At 35.4% G+C, this 20,023-nt stretch overlaps 3 protein-coding genes and 1 non-coding gene across 9 annotated transcripts; 2 read left to right on the top strand and 2 right to left on the bottom strand.

The window, feature by feature from the left end:
- Positions 1-10,375: 10,375 nt before the first annotated feature.
- Positions 10,376-10,449, bottom strand: TRNAI-AAU. The gene has a single exon. It is a non-coding gene; the product is annotated as a tRNA-Ile (tRNA).
- A 100-nt stretch (positions 10,450-10,549) lies between these two features.
- On the top strand, positions 10,550-13,349 carry LOC116129861. Of its 6 annotated transcripts, none has more exons than XM_031415590.1 (5): positions 10,550-10,730; positions 11,020-11,133; positions 11,267-11,339; positions 11,708-11,764; positions 12,908-13,349. In XM_031415590.1, exons 1-4 carry the CDS (start codon positions 10,686-10,688, stop codon positions 11,743-11,745), a joined length of 270 nt encoding a protein of 89 aa, XP_031271450.1. In that variant the 5' UTR covers positions 10,550-10,685; the 3' UTR covers positions 11,746-11,764; positions 12,908-13,349. The 6 variants fall into 6 exon arrangements, with proteins under 6 accessions (XP_031271450.1, XP_031271446.1, XP_031271451.1 ...); XM_031415586.1 differs by having other exon boundaries at positions 11,267-11,363; XM_031415591.1 differs by lacking the exon at positions 11,708-11,764.
- Positions 13,350-15,655: 2,306 nt separating this feature from the next.
- Positions 15,656-17,226, top strand: LOC116129860 (pre-rRNA-processing protein ESF1-like). The gene is made up of 5 exons (XM_031415585.1): positions 15,656-16,144; positions 16,266-16,343; positions 16,466-16,674; positions 16,814-16,890; positions 16,966-17,226. The coding sequence occupies exons 1-4, from the start codon at positions 15,794-15,796 to the stop codon at positions 16,818-16,820; spliced, it is 645 nt and encodes a 214-aa protein (XP_031271445.1). The 5' UTR covers positions 15,656-15,793; the 3' UTR covers positions 16,821-16,890; positions 16,966-17,226.
- A 952-nt stretch (positions 17,227-18,178) lies between these two features.
- On the bottom strand, positions 18,179-20,023 carry LOC116129859 (proteasome subunit alpha type-7). The gene is made up of 3 exons (XM_031415582.1): positions 19,772-20,023; positions 19,050-19,464; positions 18,179-18,459 (listed from the first exon to the last, which is right to left on the bottom strand). Exons 1-3 carry the CDS (start codon positions 19,942-19,944, stop codon positions 18,298-18,300), a joined length of 750 nt encoding a protein of 249 aa, XP_031271442.1. The 5' UTR covers positions 19,945-20,023; the 3' UTR covers positions 18,179-18,297.

Here is a 20,023-nt window from a genome sequence, read left to right as displayed (position 1 = left end):
CAAATTCTGTTGTGCTTGGATGAGATAAGTAATACTATGCTCATCACTTGTTAACACTTAGCTTCAATAATAGCAAAGTGGATGATGATGACGTTAAGATTTTAGAAGAAATATTAGATGTTGATGGTTGTAAGAAAGAAAAGGAAGGTAAAGAGATAGAGAATAGGATCATGTGCATGCATAATTTTGATCAATTTTTTTTTTTTTTTAACGACTAGGGTATTTAGGTCAGCTTGCACGTATTTCAACTAATTTTTTGGAACCCTGAAACTACAAGCCTGATAAAAGCTCCAATGGCAATCGTGGGGATTCAAACTCATGATACTATATTAGATCCTCCTCTTGTTCTTTTACCATCAAGCAGGGGTGGATGCAGTACTGGTTGACCCTTAAATTTAAAAAAATATATATATTAATATATACAATGTTTAAATTTTGGCCCACTCTAATTGAAATATTAATGAACAAAAATATTAATGTGCAATTAGTTTTTATTTTGATCCATCCTAACAAAAACTTTTGGATCTGCCCCTGCCATCAAGAGAACTCAAATTCAGGAAATCATGTTATATCCTCATTTGCTTTTTTACCTTTAGGCCACCCAATGGTTGTTAATTTTGATCAAATTGCATGTCAAATCAAGGCTACTGGGTGGGAGGATTGTGGTGAATTGTTAATTGAATCTAAGAATAGAGTATCAACAGGAATGGTGGTAGGAGATTGATTAATTATATTATATTAGTAGGAGGGCCTTTTCATATATTTGATAGAGTATTAAAATGAAAATTTACGTGCATGAAACCATGTTGTATATTAAATATATACATATACGTACATGTGCTAGTTATACTTGATCACCAACCATATAGCGTTCGACATGGCATGGAACAAGTTACCGTGAAGACATTGTGGTGTGAAATTTCACAACCAAAGGCAGGGGAAATGGACAAGAGATGAAGATGAAAAACTCACGGCTCCGTTTGATTCACTCTTCCAAATAGCATTCTGCGTTTTTCCAATAAAGTTAAATAGTAAAATTGACTTATTCTCAAAATATTATTCTATATTATTTAATTTCTTTTAAACCCCCTAAATTTGTTAATTTAACTAAACACCCCCAATTTTTTTAGAAATTGCAAAGACACCCCAACAACCCACATTTACCAGATTCTGACCCCCACTGTCGAAAGCTAGCCAGAATCTAGTATAATGGCGCACTACTGACTGAATCTGGCCTGTAGTGCGCCAATCTAGTCTTTTCCCGCTAGATCCACGATGGATCTGCTAGTCGTTGTTGACCATTAACGAAGGCTGTATCTTTGGCCGTCATTGATGACCAAATGTGAAAAAGGCCATATCGACGCACGACCGATAAGATCCAGCCAGTCATGCACCGATACGGCGACTCTGGCCACCCTCCGGCGATGGTGGCCGGCTGTCCGTATTTAATGGGTGGGTTAGGGGTATTTTTGTTAGCTTTTAATATTTTATTATATGAGTGTTTAGTAAATAAACAAACATAGAATGTATTTTTGTTAATTTCCAAATCTACATTATAATACATACCAAATTCAACTTTTTTTTCAAAATATTATTCAATAATGAACCAAATGGACCCCACATCTTTCTTACAAAATTTCGGTGCTGTGAGCTCTGATACCAAGTTATGATTGGGTTCTATTGAGGAAACTCTGCCTCTTCACACACGAGTGTAAACTATGAAATTCCGATAACTTTATTCATTTATCGCAACTCATTTATATACGCTGCCTTTAATTAATAAAACAAATAAATAGATATTACAACCTTAGATTGAGGAGCCAACATAGACTAACTCCTTTTTTTTTTTTAATAACCGGAGGTGTTTGGGCCAGTTTACATGCATCTCAGTCTATTCCTCGGGACCTTGGAACTATCGATCAGGTACGAGCTCTAGTGATCACCCCTATTAGCAACTATGAGGACTCAAACTCGAGAGTTTATATTAAATCATTCTCTTGCACTTTTACCTTCAAACATACTTAAACTTGGGAGACTATGTTAGATATTTCTTTTGGAAGACCATGTTAGATCATGCTCTTGCTCTTTTACCATCATTAGGACTTGAACTTGGAAGACCATGTTAAATCCTCTTTTGTTCTTTTACCATCAAACCACCCAGTGGTGGTTAAGTCACATTTTATTCTAGCTAAATTACTAACCATCCGAAATACCAATTCAACATAACATGTTACTACCGGTTACTGCCCTTAAGCCATGGAAGATATACGTCTCTAAAAAAAAATATAATAATTAAAGGGCTTACAAAGAGATTTTACGAGACTCAAATAACACCAATTATAATTAAAAGAGGGATACAAAAAAAAAAAAAAGGATTTTACTTATAAAAATTACAGTTGATACTTAACCCCATTTAATCTCTTTTCTAAATAGAATTAAAATTTTCAATATTCTAGTTTAATCCAAAAATATTCTTCTCCCGATCTTCTTGTAATTCCTCAAGACTTGAACACAATCATAGCGGTATATGAACACAGGCTGATTGAGTGATCTCTTCATAAACACATCTTGATTTAAATGTGTTAAAAAGATACATATCCATTACCTATTGATTGTGACATGGATAGTTGGATATCGTGGATCATAATAATAAATGAATATATGTGACGAGAAGAAATTAAAGTTGAAGTAAAATGAGGCAATAGAATAGAATGGGGTAATTAAGTTAAGGCCTTTCAAGCATATGAAACTCATGAAAGTTAATGTAGTCAACAATTCCAACAAAGATTCGGAAGAAAAAAAAAAAAGGATAAGCTTTCTCTAAAGGAATTATGAAATGTGATTCATGCTTTTCTCTATAATATCCACGTTTTTTTGGTACTTTGAAATCTTCTAAACCCTACTATCTCATTCTTAATGAATATCATATGCATGTCACATATCATATATATACATATTCTTTCAAAAGAATGTGGAGCCCTTAGTTTCTTCAAAAATAGTTCATTCTTCGTGAAGCCAAAAGTTAACAAAAGATGTTTCGAGCTTAGAGAGGTAAAAGTAAACGTGGAGGCGGAGCAATTTACTAATTATAAACCCTAAGGGGTTGGCTTGGCAGTGAAGGAGGTTTGTTCTATTCTTTGAATTCTTGGATTCAAATCTTAGGATCACCTACCACAATAATATTGTAACTTATTTAGTCATTTGAGCTTATAAAATATTCAATAGACACGGAGAATTAGTTGAGGTATGTGCAAGCTGGTCTAGATACCCTCGATTACCAAAAAAACATTACCAATGACTATGAGGTATTACATATCATTATATAAGTTACCCTAAGTTCAACAACAATTCTCATATGTGATCATTTTGTCAATTCATATAAACAATTTATGCATGTAATGTAACATTATTTTTAGGTAGCGTTTGGTTCAGGGAATGTTATATTATCGAGGAATGTTGTATTACTGGAAAGATAAATTACTAGGGAATCTTTAGAGAAATGTGTTTGGTCGGTTGGAATAAATTGATGGGTATGTTATAACAATATGTTTGGTTGGGAGGATAAATGAGTGGGTATGTTATATAGATTACTAAATTGCCCTCATTTTAAAATAATAATATACTATTATTTTTATTATTATTTTTTAAATTATTTCTTTTAACCCCCCTATATTTGAAATTTTACCAAAACACCGCAACCATATACAACTTTAATTTGTAGCAAAGTCACCCCCATTCACCCCAAACCACCGCCGACAACCACCAACACCACCGGAAGTCACTGTAATGGCGCACGACCAATCGGATCTGGCTGGTCATACGCCGATTAGGCCTAATCCGGCCAGATCTGGCCATGAATATGGTTGTTTCACGACTAAATCTGGCTGTTAATATGGCCATTTCATGGCCAAAGATGTGGCTATGAAACGGCCATAGTCACCGTTTCACGGCCAAAGATCTGGCCTTTTCACGGCCAGATCTATGGCATTTCACGGCCAGATCTATGGCATTTCACGGCCACATCTTTGGCCGTGAAACGGCCAGATCTGGTCGTTTTCGGCCATAGATCACAAATCCATAGTCGGAAATGTCCTTATCGGCACACGACTGGCAAGATCCTGCTGGTCTTGTGCCGATATGATGACTTTTGCTGGTGGCTAGCGGTGGTGGCTAGCGGCCGACGATGGTCTTGGATGATTGGGGGTATTTTATTAACTTTTAAACTTTTTTGTGGCGGGGGTATTTTAGCTAAGTTCTCAAATGTAGGGGGTCTGGGCTAATTATTATTTGGTAGACATATGAGGGCAAATGTATCCAGAGTGATAAAATATTAAGGGCAAAATAGGGTAAAAATTATGATTACCCCGGTAATCTAACATTAACACACCCTGGGAAGGTAATTTGATTACCCACAATATTACCAATAGTAACCACTATTTGCAATAAAATATTACTGTAATATTATATTACTTGACAACCAAACGAGGGAATCTTGAAAATTAAACAAAGATTACAGGATTTATCTTATTTCACCCCGAACCAAACGCACCCTTAAAATTTTAATTTTGGAAAATTAGGGTTAAAAGTTAATAGGATTAGGGGCACATCATATGCCCTAGAATCTCCAAAGTCTATAATGAAAATTAAGTAGCCATGCTTGATCATCAATGAATTGCTTTCAAGAATTCAACTTCCGGCTGTGAATCATAACCACCATAAGGCCACATTACCCCCATTATCAAGATTTATAGAAAGAGCGCAGTTAAATATACACGTTTAGCTTTATACGAATAAGAGTGTAAAGAAAAAAAAATATACACTAAAGTAGAAGGTAAAATTTTTTGTGCATGCACACTATACCCAATTCCAATCTAATATAAGAGAGACAGACCAATAATATCGTCCAACTTTTGGTAAATTTCTTTCATTATTTAGTTAATTTTGTACGAGCATGATGATGGATGGGTGCAGTACTTAAGAGAGAAATGTTAAGTTTGTATGAACTAAACAGTAAATCCGTCCTCCCTTTAAACCATCAATAATGAAGTTTTCTGTCTACTTCCATGGAATCCGTCTATATAAACAATGTAGAGTTCATCTCTTTTCTTTACACCTCCAGAAAACCTAGTAAAGCTTTAGTGAGCTGCAATAGTAGTCGTCAATTACTGTTCCTCTTTGTACTTGTATTTTTCTTCTGTCGCTTTCTCTGCTTCATCTCTCTAAGCTCTCTTAACGTCTTTTGTTCTGGTTTTTTTTTTCTTTTTTTGCAGCACATGCAAGACATGGATCCTCAAGCTCCTAAACCTCAGATCCCAAATGCTGAAGCTCCTCAAAAGCTTATTTTTTTAAGGGGAAATGAAGGTTTGGCTTCCATGGTGGAGATGGATTTAGATCTTCGTCTTCCTGAAAAGAACGCTAACTTTGTCACTAGGTCTCATACAGTAAATAGATTTAAGAATATTAATGAACCGATGTTTTTTTTTTTTTTGTCCATCTCCTTCTTACGAACGTCCCTACCGACATGATTTCAGAAAACATTATCTCCCGGTGAATTGTTATGGGTGCGGTATACACTTTGATCGTCGACCCGCTACTGAAGACAAGATACCGGCGTCTCAACAACACTTTTACTTCTACAATGAGAAGGTTTACTGTAGCTTTGCCTGTAGACAATTTCAAATAGACATGGAAATACCCTCCCTTGCACTAAAAGATTACAAGGACAGTGCTTGTACCTCCAACGCAGCATCCGCAACGACTCCAAGGAAGAGCAATCCAAGAACTCAAGCTCCAGCACGAAGAAGCTAAGAAAATTGCACGTCGTTTTCTGCACTGTGATAATCTTCACTCTCTTCAGCCACTATAAGCTGTAAGGTAGAAGAAGACTTCACAAAATCTAGCCTACATGCAAGATATTTGGTGAAAATGTAGGTTTTTGTAAGAAAGCGAGTAATTAATATGTTTTCTAAGTACTGCAAACAGCTCTGCCTCTGTGCTTCTTGTGTTCGTTTCACCATCTCTCCTTGAATCGTGAACTTTCATTATATCTTGAGGTATAGATCGAGTGTAAAAGGAGGAAAAGCAGAAGGAACTCATTTTCTCAATCATATATTAAAAATAAACTGCAATATTTCTCAACATCAAAGATTTTAAAGCATCAACTGAAACCTATTCAGTTCCCATTTAAGAAAAATTAATTAACCCTTGTTAATTTATTAACTACCTTTTTGAGTGGTTGATATTTTTAAATATCGGTAATGGAAGTTGTTCATATGCATAAGTTCAGCTAAGATCAAATCAGAAAAGAAAGCTAGCTGCAGGCTACGGCTGTAGTTAATGATGATTCCATATTGATCATAGAAGAACCCCACCAAAATCGAGGTATGATATGATAAAACAGCAAAATTAGTAAGATGATAAAAAGCAGTTTCGGTAATCAAGGCCATATTTAATAGTTGTTTAAATATTAACAAGGCAAATATTGTTTGTTTGTTGGGTTAAGATCACCAGAATGTCAAGACCTAAAAGAGCCCTTAGATCCGTTAGGTAGAGAGAAGCATGATAGCATCGGTAATAGACGCAATGAAATACAGCAGAGAAGAGTACGAAGATCAGTGGTCGATGCACTTCGATTCATGGTTTTGGTAATAGGGTCCATTTCAATCAGGTTAAATTAAGCAATACTAAATTTTTTCTCGTTATCTAAACATGATAGTTCATAATTGTCCGGCTTGTTATCTAAACATGATAGTTCATAATTGTCCGGCTTTTAATTAACTAATATGACAGTTTCGTAACTATCATGTCAGAATTTATGAAAGAAAATTATTAATATAATAGTTCGTAATTATCATATGAAAGAGAATTATTAGTATAGTATTATTTTACAAAATTCTCTCTTATCTTCGTCACCTTTGTCACCTCTTTCTATGTAACATTTTTAAATTATACTGCTCTAACTTTTTTTTTTTTTTTTTATGTTCGATTAATTATAAGTAGTTTAACTAATCTTTTAAAATTTCAAAGTTAATAGTAAGATAAATCTTTTTAATGATCACTCTTATTATCAATCTAAATAGATCGAACTTATATATCAAGAATCTTAGTTAATCGGGGACAATCTGTAGATGGTTATATTACCCCAACTTGTTGCCCATCTCACTCTCCTTGTGTATTTACATTATTTCTCATTTCTCTTAACTCATTCCATGCCAAATCAATTTCAGCCACATATATGAAATTTATTTGAGTCTTGATTATGTACGTATGTGATATTTCATCATAATAACCCTATCAACTGTCACTTTGAAGTTTAATTTTGGACAAGAAAAGACATATCAGTGAAGGGTTTGGTTAGAACTGAATAGTTGGGGAGAATATTTAGTTGGAATAGAACTAGTGGCTATGATTAATTGGGTTAGGAGATAACAGTAATAGGATTTAAAAGAGAGAAATTGTACAAATGGTGTCACTGATCAAGGAGCTGAGGCTGTGAAGTTCGTGCCAAAATCAAATGGCTATGCCTGTGCTTGCTTTTTGGCGATTTTGCTTAAGCAAGTAAAAAGAAGGAGATGGACCACTGTTGTTGAACTGGACATTCTTAGCTAAGTTCTCCTTCAGTGTACCTTCGCTTTGGAAAGCCCTTTTGTGGTTATGGTTGTGGCTATGACCTTCAGAACTTAGTATATCGATCTCGTGACTTATACGTCATCACTGTTAAAACCCTTCATTACGTTTCATCACATGTTTCCATGGAGCTCACCTTAATCCACTGTTTCCATTCATACAACATTTTGTCACTGTTATTGTACTCCAATTCGGTCCTTCAAATTAATTAACTAAAAGTAGGAGAGACCAAGAGAGATGAATTCCCAGTGAACAAAATGAAGTGACGGTGCACCTTCTCATTGCGCCAACCGCTCAAGATGGCAGCTTGGATTGCAGCACTACAGACTACATCCTCATCTGACTAATCTTCTTGCAAAGTTCTGAGAAAATCCCAAAATTAGATGGAAGAGTTGGTTTTAGCAATATTCAGTGTTAGGTGTAGTCGGAAAGACTTTACTGTTAAACTTTGAAATAATTTTTCCTTTTCAAATTTCAGTTGGCACCATTTGATGCCATGAATCAACCGGCTACAATGGCAGACTTGGTCATGAAAATATAAGAGGGAAGGATGGAGGTCAAGTATAAAGTTAGGATCATCCAATCCTTTTTATTATAAATAATATTTAATTACAATTCTGTCCCTTAATTGATAAATATTTTGGTCGGGTCTTGTTAGCATCCTTTTGTTCGTTATTTTGATAAGAGAAAACAACATTTACCCACCCAATGTTTGGCAAATCTCTGTTCCCACCCATGGTTCATAAATTTCAGATTTCAACCCTTAAATTAACACTATTAGTGATTTTTGGATTCTGACACACTATAAAGATGTTATTATCAAACTGTCCTTGAGCCTTTTACTTTTGATTCAAAATAACCCCCACATCTCAAATTTCTCTCTATCGCCTCTTTATCTCCACCTCTACCATTACTTGCTAGGAGTTCCTGGTCAAGCAAAAAATCCAGCCTGGGTCCGGCACCGTTGGACCTCCCTAACACAACCATCAATATCTCATTATCATCTTCACAAAAACCCCTAACTTTTCCACTTGAGTGCACCCGCCAATCATTGGCCATCGCTCCTCACTAGTCTACCCCATAGCATAATGTCGGTTTTTTGCACTCCATTGCCTGTTGTTGTGTTTGTTTGTTTGTCTATCACTTTGTTGTTTTCTGGTCGTCTGTCGTCCCCCTTGCATCCACACCCCTAGTCACTCCTCACTCAACCAACCACCATACTTTCACCTTCCAACTCAAAAACACAACTCCCAACACCATTACAACCCCCAGTTGCCTTAACCCCAACTAATGCTGCCGCCAAACCAATCGCCTCTTGGNCCAATTCGGTCCTTCAAATTAATTAACTAAAAGTAGGAGAGACCAAGAGAGATGAATTCCCAGTGAACAAAATGAAGTGACGGTGCACCTTCTCATTGCGCCAACCGCTCAAGATGGCAGCTTGGATTGCAGCACTACAGACTACATCCTCATCTGACTAATCTTCTTGCAAAGTTCTGAGAAAATCCCAAAATTAGATGGAAGAGTTGGTTTTAGCAATATTCAGTGTTAGGTGTAGTCGGAAAGACTTTACTGTTAAACTTTGAAATAATTTTTCCTTTTCAAATTTCAGTTGGCACCATTTGATGCCATGAATCAACCGGCTACAATGGCAGACTTGGTCATGAAAATATAAGAGGGAAGGATGGAGGTCAAGTATAAAGTTAGGATCATCCAATCCTTTTTATTATAAATAATATTTAATTACAATTCTGTCCCTTAATTGATAAATATTTTGGTCGGGTCTTGTTAGCATCCTTTTGTTCGTTATTTTGATAAGAGAAAACAACATTTACCCACCCAATGTTTGGCAAATCTCTGTTCCCACCCATGGTTCATAAATTTCAGATTTCAACCCTTAAATTAACACTATTAGTGATTTTTGGATTCTGACACACTATAAAGATGTTATTATCAAACTGTCCTTGAGCCTTTTACTTTTGATTCAAAATAACCCCCACATCTCAAATTTCTCTCTATCGCCTCTTTATCTCCACCTCTACCATTACTTGCTAGGAGTTCCTGGTCAAGCAAAAAATCCAGCCTGGGTCCGGCACCGTTGGACCTCCCTAACACAACCATCAATATCTCATTATCATCTTCACAAAAACCCCTAACTTTTCCACTTGAGTGCACCCGCCAATCATTGGCCATCGCTCCTCACTAGTCTACCCCATAGCATAATGTCGGTTTTTTGCACTCCATTGCCTGTTGTTGTGTTTGTTTGCTTGTCTATTACTTTGTTGTTTTCTGGTCGTCTGTCGTCCCCCTTGCATCCACACCCCCAGTCACTCCTCACTCAACCAACCACCATACTTTCACCTTCCAACTCAAAAACACAACTCCCAACACCATTACAACCCCCTGTTGCCTCAACCCCAACTAATGCTGCCGCCAAACCAATCGCCTCTTGGGTTATAGTGGTCTGGATGACTGTGGTGGTGGTGGTTTGGAATGGGGGCTCATTGGGAGTTAACATTTTCATTTCAGACTCAATATAATAAAATTGACAATTTTACTCTTTAACTGTTATATTAATCAATTTTCTTAATTTAAGAGGGGAATATGAAATTTATGAAACCATGGTGGGAACACAGAGATTCGTCAAACCTTGGGTGAGTAAAATTTTAAGCATATTACAGGGTGACTTATGTAATTTCACATATCACAAAATTATAATTTGCAATTCACCACCGTAAAAAAACTCTTTTGGCCCATGCAGGTCTCGAACCTGCGACCTTCGCGTTATTAGCACGACGCTCTAACCAACTGAGCTAATAGGCCGAATTATTTTTCTTAAAATGTTTTAAAAATATATTGATATAATTTTGATTTGATCATACTTACAAACTTTTATTCTCCCTTGAACGAAGAGTTAATTATTAGAAACACACCCACAATACTTTTTGGAAATTGTGAATGCGCTTTAAATTTGTTTTCATCTCTAGAGGTGAATAGTAAATCCCGAGAACTAACTGAATTGGTTGTTTGTTGAAAGAATACACCGCGCTGACGATTTTATGGTGACCGAGAAATTATCCATGGCGACGACAGAAGATTACGAGGTATGTGTTTCTGTTTGTTGCGATTTGTGAAGTATCTTACTAATAGATATGCTGATTCGTTAAATTCAATTAATTACCTTATATTTTCTTTTAATTATTGGGGTTTATATTCTGGGGTGTTCATAGATTGATAATGATAATATGGATTAGGGATTTGTTGAATTTAATCGGTCTTTTGATAATTCTGTTTCACAATTATCAATTTAATTATATTCAACCCTAAACTTAGTTGTTTTTATCATATAGTCAGCTATTTTATGTATTTATGAAGGGCGTAATTTGCTTGTAGATTGAAGAGAAAAAACAAGCTGCTGCTGATGTACTATTCCAATATTCAAAGTTTGTGATGGCTTGTATTGGGAATCAAGCTCGACCTTGTGACTTGAGATTGCATTTGATGAAGGTATATCTAATTTTTTTTTGTATAATTTGGGTATAATGTTGTTTAATTTGATTGGGGGAATGAACTTTCTTTTACACTTGCCCCAATTCAAGCGATGTTGATTGACACTGATATTTGTGGTTCATTTGTTCAGGAGATTTCTGGGTTGCCAACTACTCTGAAGAGAGACTCACCTTCTCAAGGAACAGCTTCTCCTGATGCGATGGGTGAGTCTTCAAGCTCAGGCACAGGTAAAGTGGAAAACACCGACAGTTTTCGGCTACAATAGTTTAAAGATGAGTTGTGGTTAGTTGTTATTTGAGGTGTTTCTCTTTCAATTAATTAATTTTTTTTTTTTTTTTTTTTTGGTAGTTACCGAATATTCTTTTTATATTGTGGAACATAAAATGTCATCCAGTATTGACGATTTGTTAAATCAATTTTTTGCAATCAATTATAGAGTGATTTAGACTCCATGACTTCTTGTTTCTAAATTTTCTAGTGGACAGAATCCCCAAGAAACTTTAATGCACACACGAATTTGTTTATATATTTATTGATACGTGTGTGATGAAGGGTTTTTTTGTTATTGCAGATCTTCTTGATTCTTGTCTGAACCTGATCACACTCTAGGCTATTGAACTTAAAGTAGGTTAGTCCATGGATTATGTGAGATCTTTAAGCATTAAGATAAGATTTTCCTGTTGAAGAATGTATGAACTTATAATCAAACAAATGTAACTGTTCGACTAGCTAAACAGTGGTTATTGCGCATACTTAGTCATTAAAGTAAAATAAGGTGCATTTAACATAAAGGCTAAAGTAGCAGAAACACCTCACAGAATGCTTTTGTTCGTATGTGACTGCAAAACTTTTTTGTTTTGTTTCCTAGTTGAGCTACATGACTAGGTGGTTTGTACAATGAAATGAATTGGATGCTTCACCTTTTCCTCCTCTTATTGTTAATCCACATCTCTGGTTGAAAGTTTTGTTATGCCATACAAAGAGGAGAAAGATTACTATCATTCAATAATTAACAATTATGGTGTCCATAAAGAAAAGAAGAAGAAATTAATTATCTTTTCAGGATATAGGCAAATATATTTCCACTTTTTGCTTGAACAATAGATACATATGAATTACAGAAGGGAATTTACCAATAGTATCTATTAATTAATTTTATGTTTGTGTTTGTGGTTGCCCTTCAAATTCAAAATCTGATAACTTCAAGCTTCTGTAATTTAAACATCAATTCTCAAGCCCGAGAACAATTGCAATTGCATCTATTGCTGCTATTGCAGCTGCCCTCTTTATCTCTTTTCAGCTTGAAGCAATTAAGAGCATGGGACTTCTCTTTCTTTGTTTACAAGTTGCAGCAGGGGGTTTAGGTGGTTGTTGACAGGGCTAAGTTACTGTGAGCTGAAGATTCAGTTCTAGACTCTTTTCTCTTTCTGCATTTGACTGGTTATTGCACCTAAATCTTTTAGCACCCTCATTCATAACAATTGCTTCTGGATTTTTGTTGGTGAGTCGAGGGATCAATACTTCACTTGCATAGCTTCGTTTTTATAGTAGATATTGATTTCATTATCTGTTCTTCTGGAAAACCTTCTTGCTAAAACAGACCAATTTAACAAGAACACAAACAAAATCCTGTTTGATCTTCTTTGTCAAAATTAAATAATGAGAATCAATAAAACTTTGTTTGTTGCTTACCTGTTACCAACAATAGTGAGTAGTTTAAACTTAATAATAATTTCATCTTCTTCATTGAAATTACCACACTTGGTATCAGGGCATATCTGGTCGCTTTACCAGTAGTGGCAACTCTTGCCACAAGAAAGAAGATCAGCTGCTTTTGGGACAGCTGTAGCAGATTACTACGTGAGCTTGAATGTAACTGAAAAGTTCTTCACTGATCCAGTCACCATTGTTGGTGTGACCCTGCTTACAACATGAACACCGAGACATGGTAGTACCAACAAACTAGCAACAAGTAATGGTGTAGTTCACTAGCTTTTCATTGAATTAGAATCCTCTTGTGATATAAACTACTTGAGTCAGAATATCTTGTGAAATGTGTTTTATCTTCATTATGTGTGGGGAAACTATCTCTGTTATCTTCTTTTTCTTTCTTTTTCTAAATTGTTTCTGCTAACTACCAAACTTTGGTGTTTTGTGAGAGGGTGTGGGATCGTGTTTTTTCATAATCGTATATGCACCTATAATCATTTATACATCCTGCATAAATTGGAGGGTTTATGGAAGTTTTACAGAAGTTGCTTCAAAATATTAGTCTGTAAAATTTTGAAGATAAAACTTATTGATACTAGGCATGCAATGTAGAAAAGATTTGAACAAGATTTTAAGTTTACTGTCCTCTTGCATTTATGAGTTAGATACTCTTTCCACCACACATCAAGTTCTTGTAAACTAAATATTATCTGGTTTAAATATGGAGTTAATGTGGTGATTTTATCCACTAATTCACATGTATGATCTTTCATATCTTTAATGGCAGCATTGAGTAACATATTCTTATCAACTTCACAGATTTTGTAATGTAGTATTTCTTTAATGGTGTAAGACAATGGTAAGAGCAGGAAGCAGTACTCTTAGAGAAGCCATTGCCTAACTAAAAAAAAACTCTTCTTATCCTATGTTTGAAGTTATCCGTATTTCTTTTCTTTTTGGATGCTCTTCATATTTATACATAGATAGAGACCGGGATTTTCAACTTAAATTTTTCACAGAAATTATTAACACTAATTTTTAAATTAATTTTTTTATTAGTAACCCTGTTAATAATTACACCAAATTCAAAATTCAAGTTCTTTTATTGTAATTTTTTTATTAATTTAATAAACCGATCAAGTTTAATTATAAAATCTGGCATTTGTAGTATTTGCGTTTCTTTTTTTTTTTTTTCTTGTGTCTGAGTCAGTTTGTGTATATCTCAACTAATCTCTCAGAGTCCTAAAGTTAATAGTCGGGTAATTTTCTAATGGTCATTTCTATTAGCAGTCAAGGAGAATCGAACTCAAGATTTTTTCAGTAATACATATAAGAGTTCTATTTGACCACTTGATTTTGTGCTTACAAAAAATTCTCTTATTCTTTATTAAAAAAAGAAAAATTATTGATAATTTTTTTTTATTATTATTCAAATGGGGTGTTAAGAAGTAATTGAGTGTATTTAATCATGTCTTTGAATAATTCTCTAGTCGGGATCTCTTGATATAATTTTATTATGATCATGCTGCATATATATACTATTGGATCTGAGTTGTAAAATATCATTTTAATTCAATGTGAAAAATATATTGGTGAATATGTTTGGTCGTGATCAAATATGTATCAGAATGTTCTGACGAGAGAATCAGGAGTGTGCCCAAAAATCATGTTCCCATTCCTATCATTAGGTAAATATAAACTTTGATAGGATACCAAACATCACTATAATTTACCTAAGCCTCTTGGGCAACATAAGCCCATGAACCTTATGTCATTCATTATGGGCTGCCAATGCCCTCTAACTTTAAGTAATGGACTAGCTTTTAACACTATTTTTTTTTTTTTGTTTTTTTGTTTTTTTATGATTGAATTTGTCTAAATTAATTTATGTACATCTCAACTAATCTCTTAGAATTTTAAAACTATCGGTTAGGTAAGAGTTTCAGTGACTACTTCTATTAACAACTAAGGTGAGAATTGGATTCATGACATTTTAAATAATATACCTAAGAGTCATTATAAGTCACCCAAAAGTAGTTTTAACACCATTCTTATGTTGTTTTTACATGGAAGCCACAATCTATTAGGTTACACAATTGATTTTGTGTAAAATTTAATGATATTTTTACTTGGAAATAAATAGTTAATATAGTGAAAGTTGAAAAGGTGGTTTTGATCTTGGATGGTTCACCAAGATACCAACTGCAATCATAGAAGAGTAATGCTACAGTTATTGATGGGTGTGTACCAAATTTGTACACCGAATGACGTGATAAAATCTTGACCGTTTATTTATTATCGGTTAATATTAATCAACGGTCAGGATTTTGTCGCGTTATTCGGTGCACAAATTCGGTATAAACGTTTCGGTAACTTTATCATTTTCCATCATAGAATTATTCTCTCTTTCTTTTTTATTTTTTTGTACGTAATCAAGCTGTCTAAGTCAGTTTACACTACTAATCCTCGAGAGATTTTCTCTTTTGTTATTTAGTTTCTTATTAAAACCATTTTAATATATGATGGGTTTAAAAAATCTTATATGCAAAAGACTATTCTTACTATTATCTTATAATAATCATGCGGCTTGTTTAGAAATTTAACCAGGTTATTCAGAATTGTTCTTTGTATAAATTACTAGGCCCAGCTCAGAGGAGAGCATCAATCTGTTCCCGGAAATAGCGAAACCGGTGCTGGTCACATTAACTACTGTATCCAAACATAGATTGTGATCTATAACAACTAACGCTTTAACTCCAGCTTTTAATTACAAGCTCGCTGTCTTTACTCAGTTTCAAAACCGTTGAACGCAAAGCAAAAATGGGCTCCAAAAACAAGCCGAAGAACAAAAAGATTATCAGACGCTCCGTACACTCGGATCCTGAGTTCCTGAGTGTTTCGAGGAAGAAATCTAAGCAGAAGATTCAATCTCCATTCAAACCCCAACATGGAGTTTGAGTTTTCCTTGGGTCCCTACTACGAAACAAGCAGGCCAAAAAAGAAGCTCAAAACTTCTAACTATTCTCTCCGTCATTACGAAAAGAATGATGAAGAAGAAGAAGAGGAGAAGGGAGAGAAAGGTCCAGGGAGTGACAGTGGAAGGGAACAGGAGGAAACCTGTGACGTGGCGAGAAAGTGGAGGTCGGAGGATGATTATAATGACAGGGATGAGAGTAGTAGTTGTGATGAAGTCCGAGTGAGGGACTTTGGTGAGGTGACTAGTATGAGTTGTCATGAATGTTATGAAGAAGTTCACAGAAAGAATTTTCATGAGGACTGTGAAGGGAGTGAACAGGAGGTAAATTTTCTACCGGGCTTTGCTGTGTTAATTCAGCGTCAAATATTTCTGTTTGTTAAATTCTGATTCATGTTTTATACTAAATTTATCTGAACTTATTTTTGTTTTGTTTGTGGAGCAGCCCAAGAATATTATACCCGAAAGTATTAAGAAAACGAGCAGGCTTGCTCTTCTTGATATGGATTTGACGCAAGTGAAGGTACGCCAAAAAAAAAAAAACCCTACTAATTCTCTTGATTATATTGCAATTTTTTTTTTCTAGAAATGAATTAGTTTTATGGATGATATTGGCAGTTAGTTTTTGGTTTGGTTATTATATAGGCAGCTGATTTGTATGCGATACTGAGTTCATTTCTTCCCAAAGATGGGAAAATTCTGCGTGTGACCATCTATCCATCCGAGTGTGGAGTCCGGCAAATGGAAGAAGAAGATGAAGTTGAGCATTTTGTTGGAGTAACTGAGGATGAAAATGATAACAGTGATCACATCCACGAGGATAAATTACATGCTGAAGAGAAAAGGAGGCTGAGGTGATTGAAATTCTTTTCCACATCTGTATATATTTATACAAGTAAAATCTATCTCTTTCTCTCAGATATTATTACGCTGCCGTGGAATGTGATTGCATGAGAACAGCTAACTACATCTACAACACTTGTGATGTAGCAGGCTTTGAAAGAGCGTCCATTAGATATATTCCTCACTGTATGGAGTATAATTATCCAGCTCTGGATGTTGCAATAGGGGTACGTGTACGTGTACTTTTGGTAAGATATGTGTAAATATATGTGCAATTAACTTCTCTGTGTTTCATTTTTCAGAGGATGATAATGAACTAGATCGTTCAAGGACCTTCGATCAAGTAGCAGCTGATATTTTTGGAGAGGAGCCTTGGGTTGAAGAGAGTACGGAGGGGGGTGAGAGGAAAGGCGAAGAAGAAACAGAAGCAAATGCGAAAGGGGGCAGAGCTTGATTTATTACTGGCCGATGACAGTGGGATGGAGAATGGTTAAAAGGGAAGTAATTTGAAACATGAACAAAGCCAAGGGGAAATGAAAAAGTGAATTTCACTACTCTTGAATACGCATAATATACTGATACGCATTGCAAAAGGTATGAACAAATATAGATCAGAATCCTTGACCTCTTTATCTTTTAATTGTAAGATAATGCATTTGACAAGTTTTGTCCGGTTTGGTACAATGTATAACCTCTTAACTCACTATGTCATATATACCTTCCATTTATGAGTTTAACTGAGTTCATATATTTTGGCATAAACTTTTCTTTTGTTAAGAAAACAGCTGCTTCTATTAATTATATTTCCTTTCAAGTTCAAACAACACTTCCAAACAGAAAAAACTCCGTATTTGAGAAAGGGGATGTCAATATGGACAATTTTTCTACTGGGACTATCTTCCCTTAAAAGATAGAATTTTTTATTTTTTTTATAGCCGAGGATATCCAGACTAGTTTACACGTATCTCAACTAATCCCTTAAGTCCTTAAAACCACCGAGTAGATAAAAGCTCCAATAACTACTCTTAATAGCAACCGAAGAGGGTTATCGACGTCGATGTCTGTGAGATCTAGCCTGGAATGTCAATGTCGATGTCTGTGAGATTTGACCGAAATCGAACCGATATCAGCCAAATCTTGGGTAGATTTGGAATTGACTCAAGAGACGATTGGGGTTCCATTTGGGGGGTCGTCGTTGCCCAATTTGTATTTGAGGAGTGTTTGCTAAATTTTAAACCTATAGGGACTTAACTTTATTTTTAGGGGTATATTTGCTAAATTTTATAACTTTTTGTCAGCCGGTTTGACCAGTTAAACCGGTCAACCCAGGACCTGGCAACGTTGCCGGGCTCCATCCCGGGTTGAGTTTTAAAACATTGAAAAATACAACTACTGGGGATGTCAATGGAATAACAGTTAGAATCCCTGCTCCTCCCTACAATTTTATTGTGATCAATGGATCCAAACTCATGCGGCTAGCTCCAAATTCAGGCTTTCATGACTGCAAAATTCAAAAGCAGTAACAAGTGGTTCCAGTTGCCAAAAAGTAAACCACACATGATATAAATAAATTCTGAAATGTGAAAGAGCAAGGTGAAGTACAACGATAGAAAAACTGAAAAATACACTCAAATTCAAGTTTCCTTGGGAGGACCCTTCTTTGCAGCCTCAGCAGCAGCTTTTTCTTCTTCAATCTCGGCTACAATGGCATCAATTTCAGCTTCATCAAGTTGCTTTAGACCATGCTCCTTTGTCATCACAGCAACTTCTATGTTTTTCCCTCCACTTTCAACAACCTATCAAGAGAAATTTAAACAATTACACTTCTCAGAAGATATTCAATTGTTTATTACTGTAATGTAATCAAATACTGTACTCTTGCTTCATAACTGCGTTATACTTTGCAGCATAACTTAACATTAAATATGATAGCCATGTGAATGTACATAGACCAATGTGTAAGTGCCAGTGGCATCCTAAAGACATTGCCATCTCGGGTGTAAAAGCAAGTTTGAAGAACATGTGACACTTTTAGCAGCGTCATAGTTTAGCAGGACAGTAACCCTGAAGGGTATTGCTTTGGTATACACAATTATAAGCCAAATGATTGATTTTTTATTTCAAGTGATTGCATGTGATTGAAGCATTCCTACACCTAGTAAATGTATAGTTGATATATCAGATACAATCCATTGAGAAATAAAAACTTCCAAGTATACTAATTGCTCACTATGTTCCTTTGCAAATGGTCGTACACATCTAAAAGTGCATAGTACCTTTCATATATCAAGAATGAGACATCCTTAAAGAAGCAACATTTATGTATAAAAAGGGAGATATAAACAAATAACTTCTCATATAAATAACCAAGCCAGAATAAACAAACCTCAAGCAATGCTCGAATAGCAAGCTTAGTAGTTTCTCTCCCAGAAGTTTCTTTATAATTCTTCTCAAGAAACTCCCGCATTGAATTAGAGTTTCTTCCAGTTGCATTAGCTTTCCAAGCAGAAAATGTCCCAGAAGGATCAGTCTGATACAGTGCTGGTATGCCAGTGTATGGATCAAAACCCACTATCAGAGTAGAAAGACCGAAAGGTCTCACACCGCCACTCTGTGTGTACTTCTGCTGAAGACCAGCAATGTAACGAGTAATATACTCAACAGTCGCTGGATCCTCAACAGTCAGCCTATGGCTCTGACATTCAATCCGAGCCCTATTTATCAGGACACGAGCATCTGCTTTCAACCCAGCACAAGCCAATGCAATGTGATTATCCAAGCTCACAATCTTCCTAACCGACCTGTAGAATTATGCATTAGAAAACACATCACAAAAGTCCAATCCACTGCAACACTAATTAAATAAATCTAGATACCAAAACTAAACCGAACACAATGTATTTCAATCACGGGTACAATTCCAACATCTAATTCTGTAGCATTGATATTAAACTTCAACGAACAACAATAACACACGCATCAATTCGATTCATAAAAACCCTAAAAAAGGGAGGCAAGGTTGAAATTTACAAAAAACCCTAACAAAAACCTAATTCTTATTTATGTTTATCCAATAAAGAAAAACAAGAATAGAATATGGAGAAGTACCTGGAGTCTTGGAGCTTGGCAGTGGATTTCTTCTCGACGCCGAGAACGATGGTGTCGGTGCCACGTACACCGACGGCTGCGTTGCCTTTGCGCACGGCTTCCAGAGCATACTCCACCTGGAAGAGATGACCGTCCGGTGAAAATACTGTAATAGCTCTATCGTATCTGGCCATTGCTTTTGTTTTCTTTTTGTTTGATCTCTCTCAATTTCTTTCTTTTGCTTCTGTTCGTGTTTGTGTTTGCTTAATCTGT

This window comes from Pistacia vera, unplaced genomic scaffold (genome assembly GCF_008641045.1).
Source record: "Pistacia vera cultivar Batoury unplaced genomic scaffold, PisVer_v2 Contig214, whole genome shotgun sequence".
NCBI classification, from domain to species: Eukaryota; Viridiplantae; Streptophyta; class Magnoliopsida; order Sapindales; family Anacardiaceae; genus Pistacia; species Pistacia vera.
This window is presented reverse-complemented; position numbering and strand designations above follow the sequence as displayed.

What these genes read in the sequence shown, in the direction of transcription:
- LOC116129861 (XM_031415586.1), top strand. Translation starts at nt 10,686, where the DNA reads ATGGTGACCGAGAAATTATCCATGGCGACGACAGAAGATTACGAG. An exon ending in CGACGACAGAAGATTACGAG is followed by an intron (nt 10,731 to 11,019) that starts GTATGTGTTTCT and finishes ATTTGCTTGTAG; the next exon opens with ATTGAAGAGAAAAAACAAGC. An exon ending in GTCTTCAAGCTCAGGCACAG is followed by an intron (nt 11,364 to 11,707) that starts GTAAAGTGGAAA and finishes TTGTTATTGCAG; the next exon opens with ATCTTCTTGATTCTTGTCTG.
- LOC116129860 (XM_031415585.1), top strand. Translation starts at nt 15,794, where the DNA reads ATGGAGTTTGAGTTTTCCTTGGGTCCCTACTACGAAACAAGCAGGCCA. An exon ending in GTGAAGGGAGTGAACAGGAG is followed by an intron (nt 16,145 to 16,265) that starts GTAAATTTTCTA and finishes TTTGTGGAGCAG; the next exon opens with CCCAAGAATATTATACCCGA. An exon ending in TGGATTTGACGCAAGTGAAG is followed by an intron (nt 16,344 to 16,465) that starts GTACGCCAAAAA and finishes GTTATTATATAG; the next exon opens with GCAGCTGATTTGTATGCGAT.
- LOC116129859 (XM_031415582.1), bottom strand. Translation starts at nt 19,944, where the DNA reads ATGGCCAGATACGATAGAGCTATTACAGTATTTTCACCGGACGGTCAT. An exon ending in GCCAAGCTCCAAGACTCCAG is followed by an intron (nt 19,465 to 19,771) that starts GTACTTCTCCAT and finishes ATAATTCTACAG; the next exon opens with GTCGGTTAGGAAGATTGTGA. An exon ending in CTATTCGAGCATTGCTTGAG is followed by an intron (nt 18,460 to 19,049) that starts GTTTGTTTATTC and finishes TTCTCTTGATAG; the next exon opens with GTTGTTGAAAGTGGAGGGAA.